The following is a 20,276-nucleotide window of genomic DNA, read 5'->3' as shown; positions in this document are numbered from 1 at the left end:
TAACAATTAAATAATAAAGCACTTTTTAAGGAAATCATTTACTCTTCTCTCACAGGTTTTTCCTTTAGTGGTTCAAAAATAGTCCTTTCTCCTGTGTTTCTAGTATTTAAACAAAATCTAGCAAATTCTATTAACTGAGATGTTAGAAATCTCTATACTTTTAATCAAACAAAAAGCAAACTTCCTATAAGGCATATTTTGCCTTAACATTTATTTCTTTTAAAATTTATTTTTAAATTATTTTTTATAGTTGCTTTACAATTAATATTTATTTCTTAAAATTTTCAGCAATGTTTTCTATGCATCTTTCAATAACCATATATTTTTTGTGCCGTATTTTTTTTGTGCATTATTTCAGTCTTTCTTCATGGTAGAAAAAACAAGTGTTTTCCTAAGGCCATGTGGGATTTTTGTGTTTTGCAATTACTAAGAAAGACCAAAAGACTCATATATGTTTATCATTACATTTAATGAAATCTGAAGTACCGGGGTAAGTATTGTAATAACTTTGAGCATCAATGAAATAATTAAGGAAGTTTATGTTCATGGTCTAGATGCTTAGTTTTTAAATAGCTTACTAATTGGATAGCTTTCTACTCTCATTAGCTAATATCTCAAGGTAAAAACTCTTAGGTCAATAACCTTTATTAACAATAATAAATGTCAAACATATTTCAGGGATTTATTACTTCATATCCAATTAGTTGTCATTGCTTTTGCCTTATAATATAACTAAGAAAGAGCTTAACCAAGAGGAGAAAGGCCATTCCAAACATTTTCTTATTGTTTCTTATGTTTGCATTATTGATAATATCTCTAATCAGGTTCCTCTGCAGGTATCTTTTAAAGCATTTGCTCATTTTGTGAAGATTATATAAATACATAGTAGGCACTCAAAAAGATGGTGGTTGAACTGAGAAAAATCTGACAGATGATACAGTCATCAAGTCATCATTTCCTCCTTAAAAAGCCTTAAGTCCTTACAGATCCCAAAGGGTTGAGATTCATGTTCGACGGAGCCATCAGTGGGGAGCCGTCTCATACCATCAATGGTTTGAAACAGAGAGAGAGAAGATTCTATCCCTGGGTTTGGGAAGATCAAGTTTTTAATTCTCAGGGACTTTTCAGCCAAGAAGCATTTTCCTGGATGCTATATTCTCCCTTGGGAGGAGTGAGAGCAGTTCATGAGACTTAATTCTTCACTTTCCCCCTGAGTGATATATACAGATGAACAATGGAGGAAGAGCTCGGCCGAGGCTGAGATGCACGCCCAGGCCAGCTGTGAGTTCTGCGGGGAGAATTCAGCCGCAGTTTCCCTCCCTGATAAATGGGGTGATCTGACCCGAGCTGACCCGGTTCTAACCCCAGAGGAAGTGAGCCTAGGGACAGAACCAAGACGGGAACTGCATATTGGTTGGCGAGGCTTCGAACACACAAAAAGGCACAGCCCTCTGGCAATCTTCAGGCATCAGTTAGGATTATATTCGCCTTCCTGTGTAACAGAAACCCATGTTAACAGACTTACCCAAATTGGGCTTTTATGTTTGTCATATAACAAGAAGTCAGGAGGTAGGGAGTCCAGGGATGATGTCAAGAAATTCCCAAAGGACCTCAGAGCATTCCAGCTTCCTGCTCTGCCATCCTAGCGTGAGGCTCTTCCTCCCAGAGTCATGAGCTAGCTGCTCCATTCCCACTCATCTCCTCATTCCAGGCAGGAAGAAGGGGGTGGGGACTGAGGCCCAAATGCAGTCTTCTCTTGGGCCCTTGCCTTCTATTAAGGGATGGACAGCCTTCCCAGGGACATTTACCTGTACTTTATTATCTGTCCCTGTGTAAATTTGCAAGTGAGCCTGAGAGATCAGATATTTCAACTGAGCACATTACTGCCCCCAAATAAAACTGGTGTTCCTTTAGCAAAGATTAAGTGGAGAATGGATTCTAGATACACTAGGAGGGTCTAGGCTATCTCGTCAGGGAACCACCCATACTTCAATTCCATACTGAATAGACCAACACTTGCTTTTCCACAGTCCCCTCTCTAAAATCTTTTCCTCATGCCTTGGACAACATATTACTTTAAAAATCTTGTCAAGAAGCATGAAATGGGGAGAAAGTCTTGCAGAGGGCTCCCTGTGAGTCCAGTCATGCCCCTGTGTTGGCCCGTAAATCACTCCTGAAATATTTCTGGGGCCATGGCAGGAGACGGGATGCCTGGACCCAGGCTTTGGTTTACTGTGGGCCTCGTCCGTGTCCCCGACCTACCTTGCAATTCCTTGAGGAGGACAGCTCCAGTTCACAGATAACCAGAGCCACCTGCGAGAGGCTGGGCAAAGGCTGAGCCTTGCTGGCAGACCCACAGGCTCACCCCTGCTGTTCCGCAGGCTCCAGGCAGGCGTGCAGCCCAGCAGCCCCAGAGGGCATTAGGTTTCAGCATCCAGGAGACTGTGTGTGGGAGGCGCTCCCAGACAAGATGAGCTGGGGGCCAGCGGCAGTGGAGGCTCAGGGCCGAAGGGCTAGCGTTGCATAAAGCTATGGTTTTCTCCAGCTCCTTGGTGGATTGCCGCTTCTACTCCAAGCCCCTTGCAAGGGTGATATCTGCAATATCTGTAGAGTTTGCTGTAACTGAATTGAATTGATATTAAGTTTGTTCAAACACTGTTTTAAGAATTTTTACTCTATCTTCATGAAAGTAGTATAACATAGATGACTCTGAGCCTGGCTAATAATCACCCGTGTGGATAACTAAAAGAGGGATGATGGGTAGTGGTTTTTTCCTCATTGTCAAATAAATATAGACACACACTGCTGAAAATTTAGAAAGTACAGAAAAGTTTAAAGAAGCAGGAAACAAAAACCCTTTATAAATCTTAGGACCAATATGTAGCATGTATACACACACATATATGTATATGTATATCTATGTGTGCGTGTGTGTGTGTATGTGTGTGTATAATATATATATATATATATATATATATATATATATACTGTTTGTGTGTGTGTGTGTGTTGTATTCCCATACAGTGCCTAGAAAAATTCTGCTTCCAATATCATTCTCCCATTCTTCATTCCTGCCATAACTCCAATGTTATTTAGGGTGCAATGTACCCAGGTAAAAGATGACATTTCTTAACCTCCCTCCTTTACAATTGGCAAGTGCTAATGGGTTATAAATGGAACTTAGATGGGCTTTCAAGAAGACCCCTAAAGGAGAGGTTATAAATGGAACTTAGATGGGCTTTCAAGAAGACCCCTAAAGGAGAGGACGGGGCAGACAGGGCTTGCATGCATGCCCTTTTGTTCCTTTCCTATCTCCCTTGTCCTGCCTGGAATGAGGATATAATGGCTAGCACTCCAGCAGCCATCTTGGGTGTTCTAGGATTGAACTGTGTGCTAACAACAGTGATGAAGAAAGCTAGAAGGAACCTGCACGACTGATGACCTTGTTGACCTATCATACAACCCTGGAATACCTGCTTCTGGACGTCTTGTATGAAAGAGGATAAACGCTTAGTTTGTTTTTTTTGTTTTTTGTTTTTTTTTTCAGTACGCGGGCCTCTCACTGCCATGGCCTCTCCCACTGCGGAACACAGGCTCCGGACGCGCAGGCTCAGCGGCCATGGCTCACGGGCCCAGCCGCTCCGCAGTATGTGGGATCCTCCCGGACCGGGGCACGAACCCGTGTCCCCTGCATCGGCAGGCGGACTCTCAACCACTGTGCCACCAGGGAAGCCCGTAAACGCTTAGGTTTTTTAAGTCACTGTTATCATGTCTCTGTTAACAACAACTAAAAGAAATTCTTAGCTGATCCAGTGCCTGACACAGAGCGAGCATCCTGTAAAAATTTGGGACAGCACATTTCCCTAGAAAGAGCTTTTGATGATGAGAAGCAGAGTGGGCAAAGAACCCTAGCCCTTGCTCTAGCATCAACTCTCTGAGTGACCAAGTTTCACACTCTCTCTGGGCCTCAGTTTATTTTCTGTGAAGTTCAAGGATCAGGCTAAATGCTCTCTAAGAACTTCTTTGGGCTCTTATCCCTCTGAATCTATGGACAGAACTGAGGGTTCTTCTGGTTCTACCTTTTACCAGTTTTGTAACTGTCTGTGGGTCACTTAGCCTCTTGTAGCCTCAGATTTTTAAATCTTGGTTGCCTAGCATATCTGGTACACAGGAAATATTTGTTGAATGAATGGGAAAATTGGGGACCATGCTACCTGTCTTGGCTGCCTCCCTGCATGATATCAAGGATAAAATAAGATAATCCTACACAGTGCCACTGGAAGAGTGGGTTACTATGATTCAACTGGCTCCAGGACTGGGTTAACCTGGCCTCCCCAAGCCCCACACAGAGCTTGTGTCTAGGTATTTGCCAGGACTGGCCTCTACTACAAAATGGCCCTGCCACCTTCCTCCCCAAGCAGCTTCCAGACTTCTTTGTGGATGGCCAAAGTCCTTGGGCAATGGAACACAGAGAGAACTAAATCAATCCTATGACAGGTGTGAGGGCGAAAGAGAATCAGTATCAATCCCTCCCTGAATGAAGTTCCAGACGCAGCATCCTCTATCTCCCAGCTAACCCCTTCTGAGGATACCAGGGACTCTGCAATCATTTGCCTTCAGGAGCAGAAGCTGTGGCCATCCATGGAGCTCCTTGACTCCCATTGGCTCAGACCTTTACCTGTGCCGCTGTTTCCCAACAGGAAGTTCAGTTGCCCTGCAGCTCAATCTCCATGGCAACCCTTGCTTTTGAGACACTGAATGGAAACTGCTGGTGTGGGGAGGCCAGTAGCAGAATACTGATTTGCCAAGGTGTCTGTAACAACGACTGCATCTCAATACCTTTCCAGATACCCAAAGAGCTAAAAATACATCCAGCTCTGTCTAGGGCTCTCCAGCCAGGCTAAGCATCTTAAAGTGCATCTGTGCTGACTCTGACCTGCTAACATTAGTTATCTTTGGTAACTTGGGCTTGGGGGACAGGGAGTGGAGAGCTGAATGCAAAATTGCAGAGCACAGGTCTGGGGGGGGGGGTATGTTAGAGAGAAAAAGGTGGAGGAGTGAGGAGGATCTCCTGAGAGGAAACCAAGGGGTTGTGGAGGGACAGCCAGCAGAGCACAGTGAATCCTGACTCTCTGCGGAGCGCCCGTGAACTAGATGGCCCAACTCAGATGATCCAGGCATTTGTTCATTTGCTCATTCAGCAAACGTACATTAAGTCATACTCTGTTCCAGATTCTGTGTCAGGCACAGGGCTTACAGGTGTGAAAAAGAATGCATATGCTCTCTGTTTTTAGCAGAATTTACAGAATGTTTTGAGATTATCCTGAAAAGTGCAGACATACTACACGTACACCTGGAGTGAGCTTCTTCAACTTGAAGATTATTTTATCAATACATATAACCTTAGCAGTGTTCCCAGCATATAGCAGGTGGTGAGCGAATACTGGATCGAATGTCACGGGATGGAATCTAACGGCATTGCTGCCGTGGCTGTGGCCTGTTTACCCCAGTGTAACAGCCCTCTTTGTGGGCCTCCCCGAGGCTCTGGCCCGCTCTGCAGTATGCACTCGGGCTATGGCTATGATGTACTGTATTGGGGATAGATGAGGTTCCTGCACCAGTCACCTGCTAAGGGAGCTCAGTGTAAGTGACAGGTTGAATTAATTCCTGGTCTCCTTGGCAGGATCTACAGACAGTCCTCCCCTCACCCCATTGCCATCCTGTAATCACTGCACATGTCATTCAGTTAATCCTGCATCTCCCAGAGCAGGAAGCTGTGCAAAGTTTCGAGCAAGCAGTTCATGCCAGGGCTGCTCTCAAAAAGCAGGTGTCACATACCCAGCCCTGGTCCCCGCTCCAACACTGGCTTCCTCCTCAAGGCGGATAAGCCACAGACGGAGAAATAGAAAGTGATCCCAACTCTTTGGGGCTGCTCTTGGATACACAGTAGGGGCTAAGCAGTCATATGAAGAGCCCACACATGATGCACCAGATCATGTGAGGATGCCCCCATGACCCATGTGAGGATGCCCCCATGACCCTTGCCGCCTTTCTAGCCTTAGGGAGTCAGACCTTGCAGCTGACTGGTTGGCTTGGAGCAGAGAGAAGGGGCTGGGCTCCTGGATGCCCCCCAGATCCTTTGGGCTGTCTGGCTGAGAATGTAACCATGTAACCTAATTCTCTTTTTTGGCAAAGCAGCTCTGGATATGCCCGATGGGAGCATCCACTGCCCGAGGCAGCAGCTCTGCTTCTGGTTCCCTCCTGCAACTCTGTGGGAAAAACCGCAGTGGCGTCTCCTTCCGCCTTATTTCCTCTTGCGTGTGAGGTGATAGCAGGTCTTGGGTGGTTTTCCTTCCCCACCCCCTGCCCTCTGCTGGAGGAAGCATCCTGTGGCTACCTGGGGATTGGTCTGGAACTGATCACCTGTGCTTACTGGTGGCTCCCTGCAGGGCCATGGGGTGGGACAGGGACTCTGCAGACCAAGACCCAGCATGAACCTTTGGGGGTTACTGGGAGGGTCCTCACTTGGACCAGGACCTCAGCCCTGCCAGTTGCTGGACTCACTGGGGGCTTCACCTGAGATGTTTCTTAACATCCCCCACTCTCTGACTCAAGCTGCCCCCAGGGCCCATCTGATAACACCCTCAATAAGACACCAGCAGGACCCTTCTCATGGCTGGGGTCCTGGGGTGGAGGAAGAAACAGTAGAGAAAACTCAGCTGACCAGGGATACCATTTCAGGAAACAGATGATCCTACATCTGTGGCCCGGCAGAGGAAAGAGCCCTCCACGTGGGAACAGAAAATCTGAGTTCCAGTTCTGCTCTTCAACTAACCAGCTAGTCACCTTAGCTACAGCTAGTCCCTCAGAACGTGTATACCCACCTCACAAGGTTCTCAGGAAAATTCATCAAGACAATGGATATCCAAATGCTTTGAACAGTAACACACAAATGTGTGGAATTTATTCAACACCTGTTTTGTGGTTGGCACTGTGCTGGATGATATGGTAGATACTTGTAACATCTAGAGTTGACCTCTCAGGGCTGGAAGCAACATGACATCTCAGATGATTGGTTGTTGCTCTTTATGAAACCGCACTCCTTCTACAGCGGGACTTGAACCCACAATCCCTGACTCAGGAGGAGACTCGAACCCACTGTGTTTTGTTTTGTTTTGTTTTGTTTTAACATCTTTATTGGAGTAAAATTGCTTTACAGTGTTGTGTTAGTTTCTGCTGTATAAAAAGGGAATCAGCTATACATATACATATATCCTCATATCTCCTCCCTCTTGTGTCTCCCTCCCATCCTCCCTATCCCACCCCTCTAGGTGGTCACAAAGCACCGAGCTGATCTCCCTGTGCGATGTGGCTGCTTCCCACTAGCTATCTATTTTACATTTGGTAGTGTATATATGTCCACGCCACTCTCTCACTTCATCCCAGCTTACCCTTCCTCCTCCCCGTGTCCTCAAGTCCATTCTCTATGTCTGCGTCTTTATTCCAGTCCTGCCCCTAGGTTCTTCAGAAACTCCTTTTTTTTAGATTCCATATATACGTGTTAGCATACAGTATTTGTTTTTCTCTTTCTGACTTACTTCACCCTGTAGGACAGACTCTAGGTCCATCCACCTCACTACAAATAACTCAATTTCGTTTCTTTTTATGGCTGAGTAATATTCCATTGTATATATGTGCCACATCTTCTTTATCCATTCATCTGTTGATGGACACTTAGTTGCTTCCATGTCCTGGCTACTGTAAATAAAGCTGCAATGAACATTTTGGTACATGACACTTTTTGAATTATGGTTTTCTCAGGGTATATGCCCAGTACTGGGATTGCTGGGTCATATGGTAGTTCTATTTGTAGTTTTTTAAGGAACCTCCATACTGTTCTCCATAGTGGCTGTACCAATTCACATTCCCACCAGCAGTGCAAGAGTGTTCCCTTTTCTCCACACCCTCTCCAGCATTTATTGTTTGTAGATTTTTTGATGATGGCCATTCTGACTGGTGTGAGAGGATACCTCACTGTAGTTTTGATTTGCATTTCTCTAATGATTAGTGATGTTGAGCATCCTTTCATGTGTTTGTTGGCAACCTGTATATCTTCTATGGAGAAATGTCTGTTTAGCTCTTCTGCCCATTTTTGGATTGGCTTGTTTGTTTTTTTGATATTGAGCTGTGTGTGCTGTTTGTATATTTTGGAGATGAATCCTTTTTAAGTTGCTTCGTTTGCAAATATTTTCTCCCATTCTGAGGGTTGTCTTTTGGTCTTGTTTATGGTTTCCTTTACTGTGCAAAAGTTTTTAAGTTTCATTAGGTCCCATTTGTTTACTTTGTTTTTATTTCCATTTCTCTAGGAGGTGGGTCAGAAAGGATCTTGCTGTGATGTATGTCATAGAGTGTTCTTCCTATGTTTTCCTCTAAGAGTTTTATAGTGTCTGGACCTACATTTAGGTTTTTAATCCATGTTGAGTTTATTTTTGTGTATGGTGTTAGGGAGTGTTCTAATCTCATTCTTTTACATGTAGCTGTCCAGTTTTCCCAGCACCACTTATTGAAGAGGCTTTCTTTTCTCCATTGTATATTCTTGCCTCCTTTATCAAAGATAAGGTGACCATATGTGCGGAACCCATGGTTCTTTTAATTGAAACCTCTCACCTGTGTCAGGACTTACCGAAGCTCAGGTTCTTATGTCTTGGTGCAGAAAGAATTTAGCAAGAGGCAAAGTGGCTGGCAAAGAGTCAGTTTATTACCATAGGATGCTCATGAGATATACCAGCGGGCAGGCGAGAAGGCTTTGCCCCAAGGACTGAGAGGACTTTATAAACAAAAGAAAAGTGGGAAGCAGGGAAGACCACCCTCTTCCTCATTCTTGGACAGACATCAAAGCTTGCATCATTAGTTCCTCCTTTGACCCTACATGGTTTGAACAAGGCTGTCACGGCGCTATTTAAATCATATGTATATCAGCAAAAGAGTGGTGACACGTACTAAAATACGGTAATTCATCTCAGGTTTTGGAATAATGTCCCCTTTCCCCCTTTTTTTTCCCTTCACCTATATTTCTGTCTTGGCTACATGCAGAAATGCTGCTCTTCAGGGACTATTAACTCCCTGACTTCACATTAACAAGATTCAGACCCCAACTTTATTGTCTTGTGTTTTAACTCTCAGGGTTTGTGGCTTGAGTGTGTCCGGCACTTGGATGCACCTGGTCTCCCTCCAAGGCAGTGTAGATTGTTGCTAGGTTACTGGATTCTTTTCTTGAGTCATCATTAGCTTACAACAGTCTCTGAAACTCCCTTAAAACTCCCTTTCTGTCCTTAATCCCCTACTGGGATTTCTAAACTGACTATTTCATTATCCTACTCTATCCCTATCATTTAGGGAAGGCAAGAGGGGGCAGGAACAAGGCCTACACGTGTGAAGTAAGCCAAAGCCATAATGAAGTGTCCTTATGTTTAATGAAAACAATGGGTGATTGGGAAGGAGAGAAAGGGAGAGATGGACATGGTCCAAAACGTCAGGCAAGGCTTTGCGGAGAAGCCCGTTTGAAGCTGGGCTGTGAAGATACTCAGTGTTGGCTTCAGCGAGCTGGAGGAGAGGATGGGGGTGGGAGAAGAGTGTGAGGGTGGAGAGACCTAGTGAGCACAGGTAAGGGTGCTGTGAGGGAAGACAGCCTGCCCAGCAGGGAGACAAGACTGTAAAGGCTGGGCTTCGGCTCTGATTTCAGGTCTCTCCGTCAGCGGTTGTTTGCCTTGGACGAGCTTAATTAGGCTTAGTCTCAGTTTCTCGACTGAGGAAAAAATTGCTACCAATACCTGCCTGAAATGACCAGTGTGAGGAGTGTGTTAGATCCAGGCCACGGTTCTGCGGCTCGCTAGCTGCCTGACCCACACAAGATCACTTCTCTGAACCTCAGACTCCTTGTCTTTAGAGAGGGATCACACCTCCTCCAGAGAGCGATGTCAGGACTAAAGGAGTTAATGTCATGAAATATTTGGCAGAATAAATGTCCAGTGAATGTGATAATACGCCAGATTCACTCCAGGGAGGTGAGCTGTTGGAAAGTTTTTGATCAGAGAGGAAGGGTTTGAGTCGAGCCCTCCGCCCTCCCCGCTATGACCCAGGGAGAGCATTTCTGAGTATCCAGGAGGGAAAGCCCAGTGGGGAGCAAAGCTTCTGTCCACCCCATCCCAGGCGGAAGCCAGCAAGTTAACCAGGCCAACCGCAGTCCTGCAGGGTGCACTCTCATCCCCTGAACCCAAGTGACCAATTTAATGACTGTAACCAAGGCAGGAAAGGAATTCAGAGCAGGCTGTCCTCTGGCAGTCACTGTTGGATTATGGGCCTCATTTCTTTGTTGGAAGAAAAAAGAAATCATTCTGGTGGATTTATTTTCCTGTCGGCACACTGAATCACAGAACCTGGACAGCCTTTCCCAGCCATGAAGCCACTGAGTTCACCGAGTGCCCCTACTGAGACCTGGGAAAAGCATTGCACTCAAGCTGCCGGGGCCACTGGACTCTGGGCACCTGGACCAAGAGTGGAGGTGGGGGCAGTGGGCTGCAGAGGCCCCAGGTTAATGCAGAGCCTTTCCCCCTCCCCCTCCCTTTCCTGTGACCACTCCTCAGAGAGCCACCCATATTGGGCTTGGTCTCAAAGCCCCCTGATGGGGGTTCCCCCCTTTCCCTCACTGGGTCAGGAGAGGCAGCCCGAGGTGAACAAGGACCCCGGACCCAGAAATGCTGATGTCAAATCTCCTTTACTGATGAAGTACGGAGTGGCCAGCGATAGCCTTAACCTTTCCGTGCCCCGTTTTCTTTGCCTGCACAATGGGATGCTGTCCTGCCCTGCTGGTCTCATGGGGTTGATATGGGGACCATTTGGGTTAATGCTGTCTGTCATCCTATCACCTTACAAATAATCTCGAATGACCAAGTCACTTAAGTGCTTCCTTCTCTCTTGGGCAAATAATCCCAAATCCTTGCCCTCCGATCAAATTTGAATCCTGTCTCTCTGCAAATCCTTTTCCTGTTTGTGGCCTGTGGAGCTGGAAGCCCTCTAAACAGACAGTCCTCTAAGCCAAGCTGGACTAGTGCACGGTTGGGGGTGGGGTGGCGGATGGCTTCACCGGGAGGTCCTGCCGCGACTCTGGCCTGGGCTCCCCTACCCTCTGGCTGCGGGCAGCTGCCACCCCAGATACCCGGCTCTTTCTCGCTCCTTGCCCACCGCTCCAGCTCCCTCCCTGCCTGTTGTGTGGTCCTCATCCACTTGTCCTGACATCAAAGACTGGAGTGTTAGCCAAGCCTGCAGGTGAGGCCAGCGCAACCTGACAATCCAGGGACTTGGCCTCAGGAGCAGCCCCTTACCTCCCTGCTCGTGGGCTGGGCTCAGCCTCCCCTTCCACCTCCTAGAGAAGCCCCGCGTCCCTCCCAGAGGACGCGGCTTCCCCTGGCCCAGCACCTCAGGAGAGGGTCCTACTTTCCTCTTTTCCCTCAGGTTCGAGCAGGGTGCCCAGGTGCGTGCCTCCCTCAGAGGAAGTGTGTGTCTGTGGGATGACTGGGTGAATGAATAATTGTGCTGAAGGCCTCACAAAGAATTCCCCCGCTCCTCGGGATTTCGTTTTCCTCAGACATGAAATCCCTACCAACACTGAAAGCCCCTCCTCCCCTTCCTTGGGCCAGCCACGTGGGCATATTTCTCCAAGAGGATAATTCCATTGCTTTTCCTGGGAGTTTCCAACCCCAAAATGGCTCAGGCTTGCGCAGTGATGCCAAATGTAGCACAAAAATTATTCTGAGCAACTCACAGCCTGGTCTCACGCAAACAGTGAAGTAGAGGAGGATGATTCTGGCTTTCTCTTTCTTCGCTCCTGTCTTCCGTACTGTCATTGATTGAGTGAATCACTCATTGAATCATTGATTTAGTTACAGAGCCCCAGGCACTGGTAGGTGTAGGTTATACAAAGGGACGACGGAAACTGTGCAGCCAGGAGGGAGTTTGTCTGTAAACCAATAGAACAAAGTTCAGGGCTGCCTGGTCCAGGGAGGCCCAGAAGCCCAGGGAAGCAAGGAGGAGGGACCCCTCCTGGGGGTGTGGCTGGGAAGACTTCTGGGTGGAGAAGAGGCTTTGGGGGGAGGCGGTCATGTGGGTCTAGCCAATGAATGAGGGAGGTCTGGTGATGTGGGAGGGGAAAGAGTGGGAGACCAGGGAGAGAGGAGCTGTGTCTGGGAACCATCTGGAAGACAGTGTTTCCTTTGACAGGACAAAAGGGGGAGTGATGACCCATTCTTCTGTCAGCAACTGATTCCCGCTAAGGTGTTAATTGCTCATTAAGGAAGGTGTTAAATGTTAATTAAAGGTGTAATTGTGAATTAAGCTTTAAGGTGTGGCCTCCTTTGTTTTCATCACCTGCTGCCTGGGAAGAGGGTGGCCTTGGAATCGAGCCGACCTGGGTTCGAATTTGATTGCAGTCACTACCTATAACCTTGAGTACATCATTTAGTTTCTGGAACCTTCACTTTCTATAAAGTGGAGACAATAGTCTTCACCCCATAGCGTGGTTTTGTGGGTTAAATGAGATGTCATATGGAACCTAGCTCACAGCTAGTACAACCCAGGTGCTCAGAAATCTTGCTTTTACCTCAGAAAATTAAATACAGAATTACTATATGATCCAGCAATTCCGCTTCTGGGCACATACCCAGAAGAACTGAAAGTTGAAGAGATATTCGCACACTTATTATTCACAAGAGCCAGAAGGGTGGAAGCAACCCAAGTGTTCATCAGTGGATGAAGGGATAAACAAAATGAAACAAAATGTGAGATCTCTCTCTCTCTCTCTCTCTCTCTCTCTCTCTCTCTCTCACACACACACACACACACAATGGAGTTTTTTCAGCCTTAAAAAGGAAGGAAATTCTGACACATGCTACAATATGGATGAACTTTGAGGACATTACGTTAAAATAATCACAAAAGGACAAATACCGCATGATTCCACTTAAATGAGGTACGCTGAGTAGTCAAGTTCATAGAGACAGAAAGTAGGATGGTGGCTGCCAGGGCTCGGGGGGGTGTGGAACGGGAAGCTGTTGTTTAATGGGTACAGAGTTTCAGTTTGGGGTGATGGAAAGGAGATGGATAGTGGTGACGGTTGTACCACAATGTGAATGTATTATACTTAATGCCACTGAACTATACACTTAAAATAATAAATTTTGTGGTGTATATTTTTTTTTTTGTGGTGTATATTTTATTACAATTTTAAAAAGAGCAATGTTGCTTTTACTCTTATTCTCCAGCAGCAGAACCTCTACCAACTTCTCTTTTCTTTGTAAGGAAAGTGGACTAGGACAGGCTTGGCGTGACACTTCTAGAAGGTCACCAGCCTGAGCTTGATGCCTAATTCTCAAGGGGTCCTGCCCAGACTCCCAGAAGGGATCGATGAATCAGTGTTCTGTCGAGGCTGAGGAGTCTATAGATCAGGCTCACTGGAAGGAAGCTGGCTGCAGGCTGGAGTAGGGCAGACGGAGGGGAGGCGGATTAGCATTCTCGGAGTGTCCACTGTGCGCTGGGCAGAGCGCTCAGCAGGTACTAGGCATGCAAATGACAAGCTTCTGCCCTCAAGGAATTCGCAGTCAACTTCCACCTTTACCTGCCAGCTGGACTTCCCCACCGTGGAGATGGCCAGGAGGGTAAAGGGAGACACGGTTTGGCAATTGTCTACCTGGACTCAGGGCCCAGAGATTTAACCAGGGCCCCCTGAAGACCTGGCTTCTGAGGCTAGAAGTCCTCTGTGTCCAGATCCTAAGGAGCAGTCAGAGTTGTCTGGTGGGATCTTCACAGTGCTGAGTCTGGCAGGAGCCCAGGCCATGGGGCAGCAAGGGAAGGGAAACCTACCTGGGCACCCTGCTTCCTGCAGCACTCTGGGTGGGTGGGGCTGGGAGGACCTCCCCTTGAGCTGACTGAAGGAACCTGCTTTGGCCAGCATCCCCTTGGGATCACAGGCCCCAAGAATCGAAAATCTTCGTGGAGATCACCTAAATAGTTCAAGGTCCTGGAAAGATCTCACCTTTCCTACATCCCCAGCTTCCTGGCGTATGGCAGATGAAGACCCTACTGCAAAGTGTAGTTGGCAGTTTAAACATAAGGTCTCAATTCTATGCAAGTGCTTTTTATTAATTCAACAAACATTTATTGAGCCCCTACTTAATACCCGGCATGTTAATAATTCCGTCTCTATACTTAAGCTGTACAAAAGATAAGAGATATAAGTATAATTTCCAAAAAGTTAAAAGCACAAGTCTCATACAGATATGGAATGAACATGTGTCAAAGACTTTACTGAACTCACTAACTAATGAGGGAACCAATAAGATGACAAAGCTGGTTCAAAGAGCATTGAAGGGACTGAGATTTAAAGGAAAGGCACACCAAAATAATTTTTTTTTTTAAGTTAGAGACAAATCTGGTAAATATCTTACAGGGTAATAAAACAGGGATTATCTCTCTTATTGGACAGATAACATTTGAATCTCTACCAGCAAAAATCTACAAGTTAACATGTATTTCACGGTCTGAGCCCTTCATTAATAATAGCAAATGACAGGGCTTCCCTGGTGGCACAGTGGTTGGGGGTCCGCCTGCCGATGCAGGGGACGCGGGTTCGTGCCCCGGTCCGGGAGGATCCCACATGCCGCGGAGCAGCTGGGCCCGTGAGCCATGGCCACTGAGCCTGCGCGTCCGGAGCCTGTGCTCCGCAGTGGGAGAGGCCACAATAGTGAGAGGCCCGCGTACCGCAAAAAAAAAAAAAGAGCAAATGACAAAGTCAAACAATGAACTTGTCCTCTAGAGCAGTGCTATCTGACAGTATGTAACGTGGGTCAGGTGTATAATTTAAGTTTTTCTAGTAGCCACATTAAAAATTAAAAGCAAATAGGTGAAACTAATTTTAAGAATATATTTTATTTAATCCAATATGTCCAAGATATTGTCAGTTTGACATGTGGTATTAGCCACATTTCAAGGGCTTCATAGCCATGTGTTGATAGCACAGTTCTAGACAATTAAATAATCTTCCTGTAGGTCTGTTATACAAAGCTTCAGTATGACACTGAAGGAACATACAGTCATCCCCTTGGCTTTATCTAAATTTCAGATAATTTTTCCCAACATACCTACTTAGGTCCCTGTGACCTAGTTGGCAGGGGTATGGGAAAGGTGAGTCCAAACCGTGGCCCTTAAAAGATGGCCATATAACCATCCAGTGCAACAAATGGTCTTGGACAGGTGTATGGGGGCCGTGAGGGCCCAAAGTTTTGCTGGTGGGATGGGATGAATCAGAGAAGACTTCACAAAGGATAAGTGGCTTTCACTCCAAGCAAGGGGAAGAGTGTAACCAAAAGCAGGACAGTGTACAGGTCAAAGAACACTCTTGCACAGGTGTATAGGCAGGGAGGGCAGGGACTGAGCCTCAAAGTTAGGCTGGGACCAGATAGATGGTCAAGGGTCTTGGGCATCTCACCTCTATCCAACAGGGAGCCATAGAAGTGTTTTCAGAAAAGGAGGGACATGCCCAGACTCATCTTTTAGGAAGACACCTCAAGGAGCTTTGGCCCTGTGGCTGGCAGAATCTTCTCCAATTCCCTACCCTCTCATTGCCCCAGTTGTGAATAGGAAAGAAGTCATGGCTGGTAGCTAAAAATATTTCCTAGGCTCAAGTTCCAGATATGATGCTAAATCCAGAGTGAAGAAAGCATTGGGGAAGGAGGCAAGGATGGAGTAAGACTCCTCTGGGTCTGGGGGAGGCTGCAAGGTGACTTTGATGGATTGGTGATTTAGTCGCTGATAACCAGGCAGCCTTTAGGGCGAACTTAGCACAAGCTAAGAGAGATCTCAGCGTGGAATTAACTCAGCCACTGGCCAAACGAGGCAAGAGAGGGCACGAGTTTGGCTGTTTTGATTCCCGTCATCTGGATGGAGATAAGAGCTGGCTTTGATTTCTCTTTCCCTTTACATCTTGAGAAGTTCAGAGTACTTCGTGGGCATGCCCTAAGATGCTGTCTCTCAGTCCTGCAACAGGCAGGTCAGACAAGGGCAGGGAAAGCTGGAACAGGCACGGATAGTACAAAGAACAAAGAAGAACTCTTGGATTTTCTGAAATTTCTTCCCTGGTCCCCCACCTCATCAATGTCAGAGAAGAGCGACCTGACTTCCCTGACTTCTAGTTCTACCCGAAAGGCACAGAATAAGCTACAGGAAGAGGAGAGGCAGTGTGGGGAAGGAGAGATTTGGGGATAGCTCTGCAATCCAGTCATCTCTCTTGGTGGTGTATACAGGGGCCGAGGGGTCTTAAATCAGCTTTTTTCCAGCTGATGTGTTTCCAAGTGACCGGTCTGAGAAGGCAGACAACTCTAAGGTCCTATTCCCACTGGGGGTTATATAATCACCATGTGCAGGACTAACCACCCAGTCACACAGGAAAATTCTAATCTAATCTCCTTGGAGATAAGGCTTCCCCTGGCTTTTTGCCATGAATCGATCACCAGATGGGGCTTCGTGTGAATGTCTTCTGATGAAAACGGAAGCCCAGAGCAGCAGAGAGAACTGAACTGGAACTTAGGAAATGGACCCAGCCCCCAGCCTCCTATTGAGAAATGAGCTGGACAAAATGTCAAATATTTGGTTAAAGCCAAAATCCAGTCTGATAACCAGCTGTGTTCCAAATATCAGATAGGGGTTCGGTTGCCCCTCTGCCACAATGGGGACCTTCTGCTTACTCAGACCTCCCTCTCCCAATCCTGCACCAGATCTAACGCTCCAGCTCCAGCTCCTCGTGGGCTGTGACCTACTGTGTTCTCTCTCTCCCCAGTTTAGTTCTCCTCAAAGGTCCTGTGGTGGGGCTTCCCTGGTGGCGCAGTGGTTGAGAGTCCGCCTGCCGATGCAGGGGACACGGGTTCGTGCCCTGGTCCGGGAAGATCCCACATGCCGCGGAGCGGCTGGGCCCGTGAGCCATGGCCGCTGAGCCTGCGCATCCGGAGCCTGTGCTCCGCAACGGGAGAGGCCACAACGGTGAGAGGCCCGCGTACCGCAAAAAAAAAAAAAAGGTCCTATGGTGGAGTCTACCTATTAAATGTGGAAAGAGCCTGAGAGTTCATCCAGGAAAGAAGGAAGAGAGGAAGCAAAGACATTAAGCTTCATGAAATGTTAGTTGCTAAGTCGTAGAGACATGGGATCTCACTTGAGCCTGTGAGGACCTAAGGTGGTCAGTATTATCCCCAAGTTTACAAATGGAGAACTGCCGCTCAGCCAGGTTAAGCAAGTCACCAAGGATTGCACAGCCAATGCTGGACGCGAGGCTGGAGCTCTGGCCCCCTCATTCCTGTCCACATTCAGTCCCAAGTAGAGCTGATCTGAGCTCGAGAGAAAACGGCGATGGAGCAAAAGTCCCAAAGCGAGAGGGACTCCTTGGGCCAGGCTAAAAAGCCATGCCCGGGGCCACCTGGCTCCAGCTGCCTTCACGGCCTGTGCTGGCCCAACCTCTAACTGCTAGACTAAGAGTTCTTTGTATTGGCAGGGGGATTGGCAGGGGTGGGGTGGGAGGTGGGTGCAAACTCCTCCGAGAATCTGATGAAAGCTCCGGATCCTGTCTCTAGAAAACGTACATTCACCCTCACACACATACAGCTTTGGCTGCAATTTCAGGGGGTTCCTGGGCCCCAGAAGTCAGCAATTCTCTCTCAAACCCGAGAGTCCCCATGGGGGCCAAGGTGGGGATAGAGGGAAAGGGTTTGGAAGCGCAGAGGAAGATGGAAACTCTGCTCTGCGGGGTGGCGGGGAGGTGAAGGAGCAAAGAGGTCGGGGGCAGAGTGGTCAGGGAAGGAGGAGCCCACAGCAGAAGTTCAGGAGGCCTGGGCACCTCCCAGGGGGACGTTTGCTACCATGGAGTGAGCTCATCGAAGGGCATGGTGGTGCTCCGGGAGGGCTGAGGGAGATGGGCCCCCAGGCCAGTCCTGACCCATCCCAGAGCTGGGTTTTGTTCTAATAAGGGAAGTGGGATTCTGTGACACAGCTCAGATTCCGAAACCTCCATTTGGAAAGTGAATTCGGATCCCTTCGCCTGAAGCCAGCAGCGTCCACAGTTAGAATAAAAACCCACAGCGGTCTTGGTCTCAAAGTAACCAAACCTTCCACCTGCCAAGGACAGGGTGGCGTCCGGCTAATGCAGCTACCAAGCCAGCCTGTTAAAAATACTGGTTATATAAAGAAAACATCCTCAGAAAAGAACCCCGACTAATCTGGGCTGGGCTAGAATAAACGTCTCCTGTTCTGACCTGCCCCCGAGGTGATGATTTATTTCTTCCTTGAATTGCTCCCCCAGTTCTGCACATTCACATGCTTGCTCAGCAGACCCCCAAACAGAGCGTTTTGGGTTTGCCCGGCTGTTCCATTTCCAGCCTGTGCAGTTCATGTCAGGTCCCACCGCTGGGCTTGGTCCCTCTTCTCCCCGCCCCCTCGGCTTCCCCTCCCCGCTTTTTCTCTCCCTCCTCCTTTCTCCCTCTTCCTCTCCCTCCTCCTCCTGCTCTGAGATCCCCGATTGGCCTCCCTTCCAGGCTGCCTCTCACCTTACTGCCTCCTTGGCTCCCATTCCCAGGGGCCCACAGGTGTGTGTGGAAAGGGGGCAGCTTCTGACCCTGGGCCTTGAAGGAGAGACGAGGAAGGGAAGGGGGAAGAGGCACCGGCAGCACAGGTGTAGCCTTGGCAGCAGGCTGCTCTCTGATTTCTCACTGCTTTGGGGAACAAGCACGCAGGTATCACTGTGTCACCAAGAGGGAAATGGCCACGCCAGTGAGTCATCTCACGAGCACCTATATCCCCAGCGCCTGCATCCAACAGGACACTGCCTCCATCCCATCATCCCACACTGAGTGGCCCTAGCAAGGCATTTCTGGAAAAGCGTTTCTGGTGCTTTCTGTTGTGGAAGTTAGCCCTGCCACCCCGCTCCCATCCCCCCGCCCCCCCGCGCTCCCCTGTTTCCCTACATGTAAATGGGGAAGGACACTTGTTGAGTACCATTCACCTGCCTGAGTCGGGCTAGCTCTTTCACGCATTCATCCTCCAGTGATTCCTCCTGGTAAAATTTACAGGAGACGTAGGATTATTCCCATACCCTGGATGAGAGACCACGCTCAGAGAGGTTGTCATTTGCCCAAGGTTGCACAGCTCATAAGTGGCAAGGCCACTGGCCGCCAGAATCAGCATTCTGAGTGTGGGTAGTAAATCGATGGCAGTGGTAGTCCTGGTGCTGAGGGGCCAGCTCCTACCTGTGACTGTGTGAGGCCATAGAGCCAGTGGTCAGGAGCATGGGGCCAGGGCCAGGCTAAATGAGTTCAGGTCAAACTCAGGCTGTGAACTCCACTATCTGTGGGACCTCTGTGCCTTGATTTCTTCATCCATAAATGGGAGTGTTTAAAAGAGCCCTTTCCTCCTGGGTTTGTTCCGAGGATTAATCCACATATAGGGCTTAGAGCAGCGCTTGGCCCGCATAAGCACTGGGTGTGAGCTATCGCTACTTCCAGAGGCACCAACGCTTTGATTCTGGAGGAATTCCCCAGCCTCTAAGAGAAGGTTGGAGGAATGATAACTTTCACTTCAGGTAGTGCTTTAGAGGATCCAGAGCCCCCATCCACCGACTTTCTCGTTTAATCTTTATAACTCCCTTGGATAAGGGCAGGGGTGGTTTAATTCCCATGTCACAGATGTGAGCTTGAAGCCCAGCGATATCATGGGACATGACTGGGCCCCCTACGGAAACAACTCCTACCAGCCTCTCTCTATGTGGCTTCTTATGTGGCAGGACTTGTGCCCAAGAGTGCACACCTGAGCAACCAGACTGGCACTCAGAGAATTGGGGAGGGCATGAGGCTCATAAGAGAACACCCTGATGAAGGCTGAGAAGAAGAAAGATGGAGAAGAAACCAGAACATGAGCCCCTGGCCCTTCCAAGTGGACTCCACTGCCAATCTAAGCCATTAATGTCAGGAAGGAAAAACCCAGCTGGTCACAACCAGGGAAGCCGAAAGGAGTGGATGGGACCCCTGGTGGCAGGGGAGGAGGTGGGGAGACTTGGCTGGCACAACCAAGGAGCCCAACATTCCAGGGAATTGTTCTGGACAAATTCTGAAACCAGACATGGGCTACAATGACAGGTGTGAAAGACAAGAGTCAGCAGTGAGCAGCTAATTCATTTGCTTTCTACCCCT

General features: G+C 48.0%; 1 protein-coding gene across 3 annotated transcripts in view; it reads right to left on the bottom strand.

The window, feature by feature from the left end:
* Window positions 1-303: 303 nt before the first annotated feature.
* Window positions 304-20,276, bottom strand: part of KCNC4 (potassium voltage-gated channel subfamily C member 4) — a 49,749-nt gene continuing 29,776 nt past the window's right edge. The window contains exons 4-5 of one of the 3 annotated variants that reach the window (XR_003430688.1): window positions 2,263-2,622; window positions 309-1,492 (exon numbers count right to left, since the gene is read on the bottom strand). Coding sequence is in view for 2 of the 3 variants with exons in the window: in XM_027096252.1 (XP_026952053.1) it covers window positions 11,940-12,016 (77 nt within the window). In the remaining variant the exon portion in view is untranslated. Of the gene's footprint in view, window positions 2,623-8,828; window positions 12,017-20,276 lie in introns of those variants that run through there. The other 2 variants (XM_027096254.1, XM_027096252.1) reach the window with 2 other exon arrangements.

The sequence above is a fragment of the Aethalodelphis obliquidens genome, unplaced genomic scaffold, assembly GCF_003676395.1.
Source record: "Aethalodelphis obliquidens isolate GAN/ISIS:26980383/991018 unplaced genomic scaffold, ASM367639v1 scaffold100, whole genome shotgun sequence".
Classification (NCBI taxonomy): Eukaryota; Metazoa; Chordata; class Mammalia; order Artiodactyla; family Delphinidae; genus Aethalodelphis; species Aethalodelphis obliquidens.
This window is presented reverse-complemented; position numbering and strand designations above follow the sequence as displayed.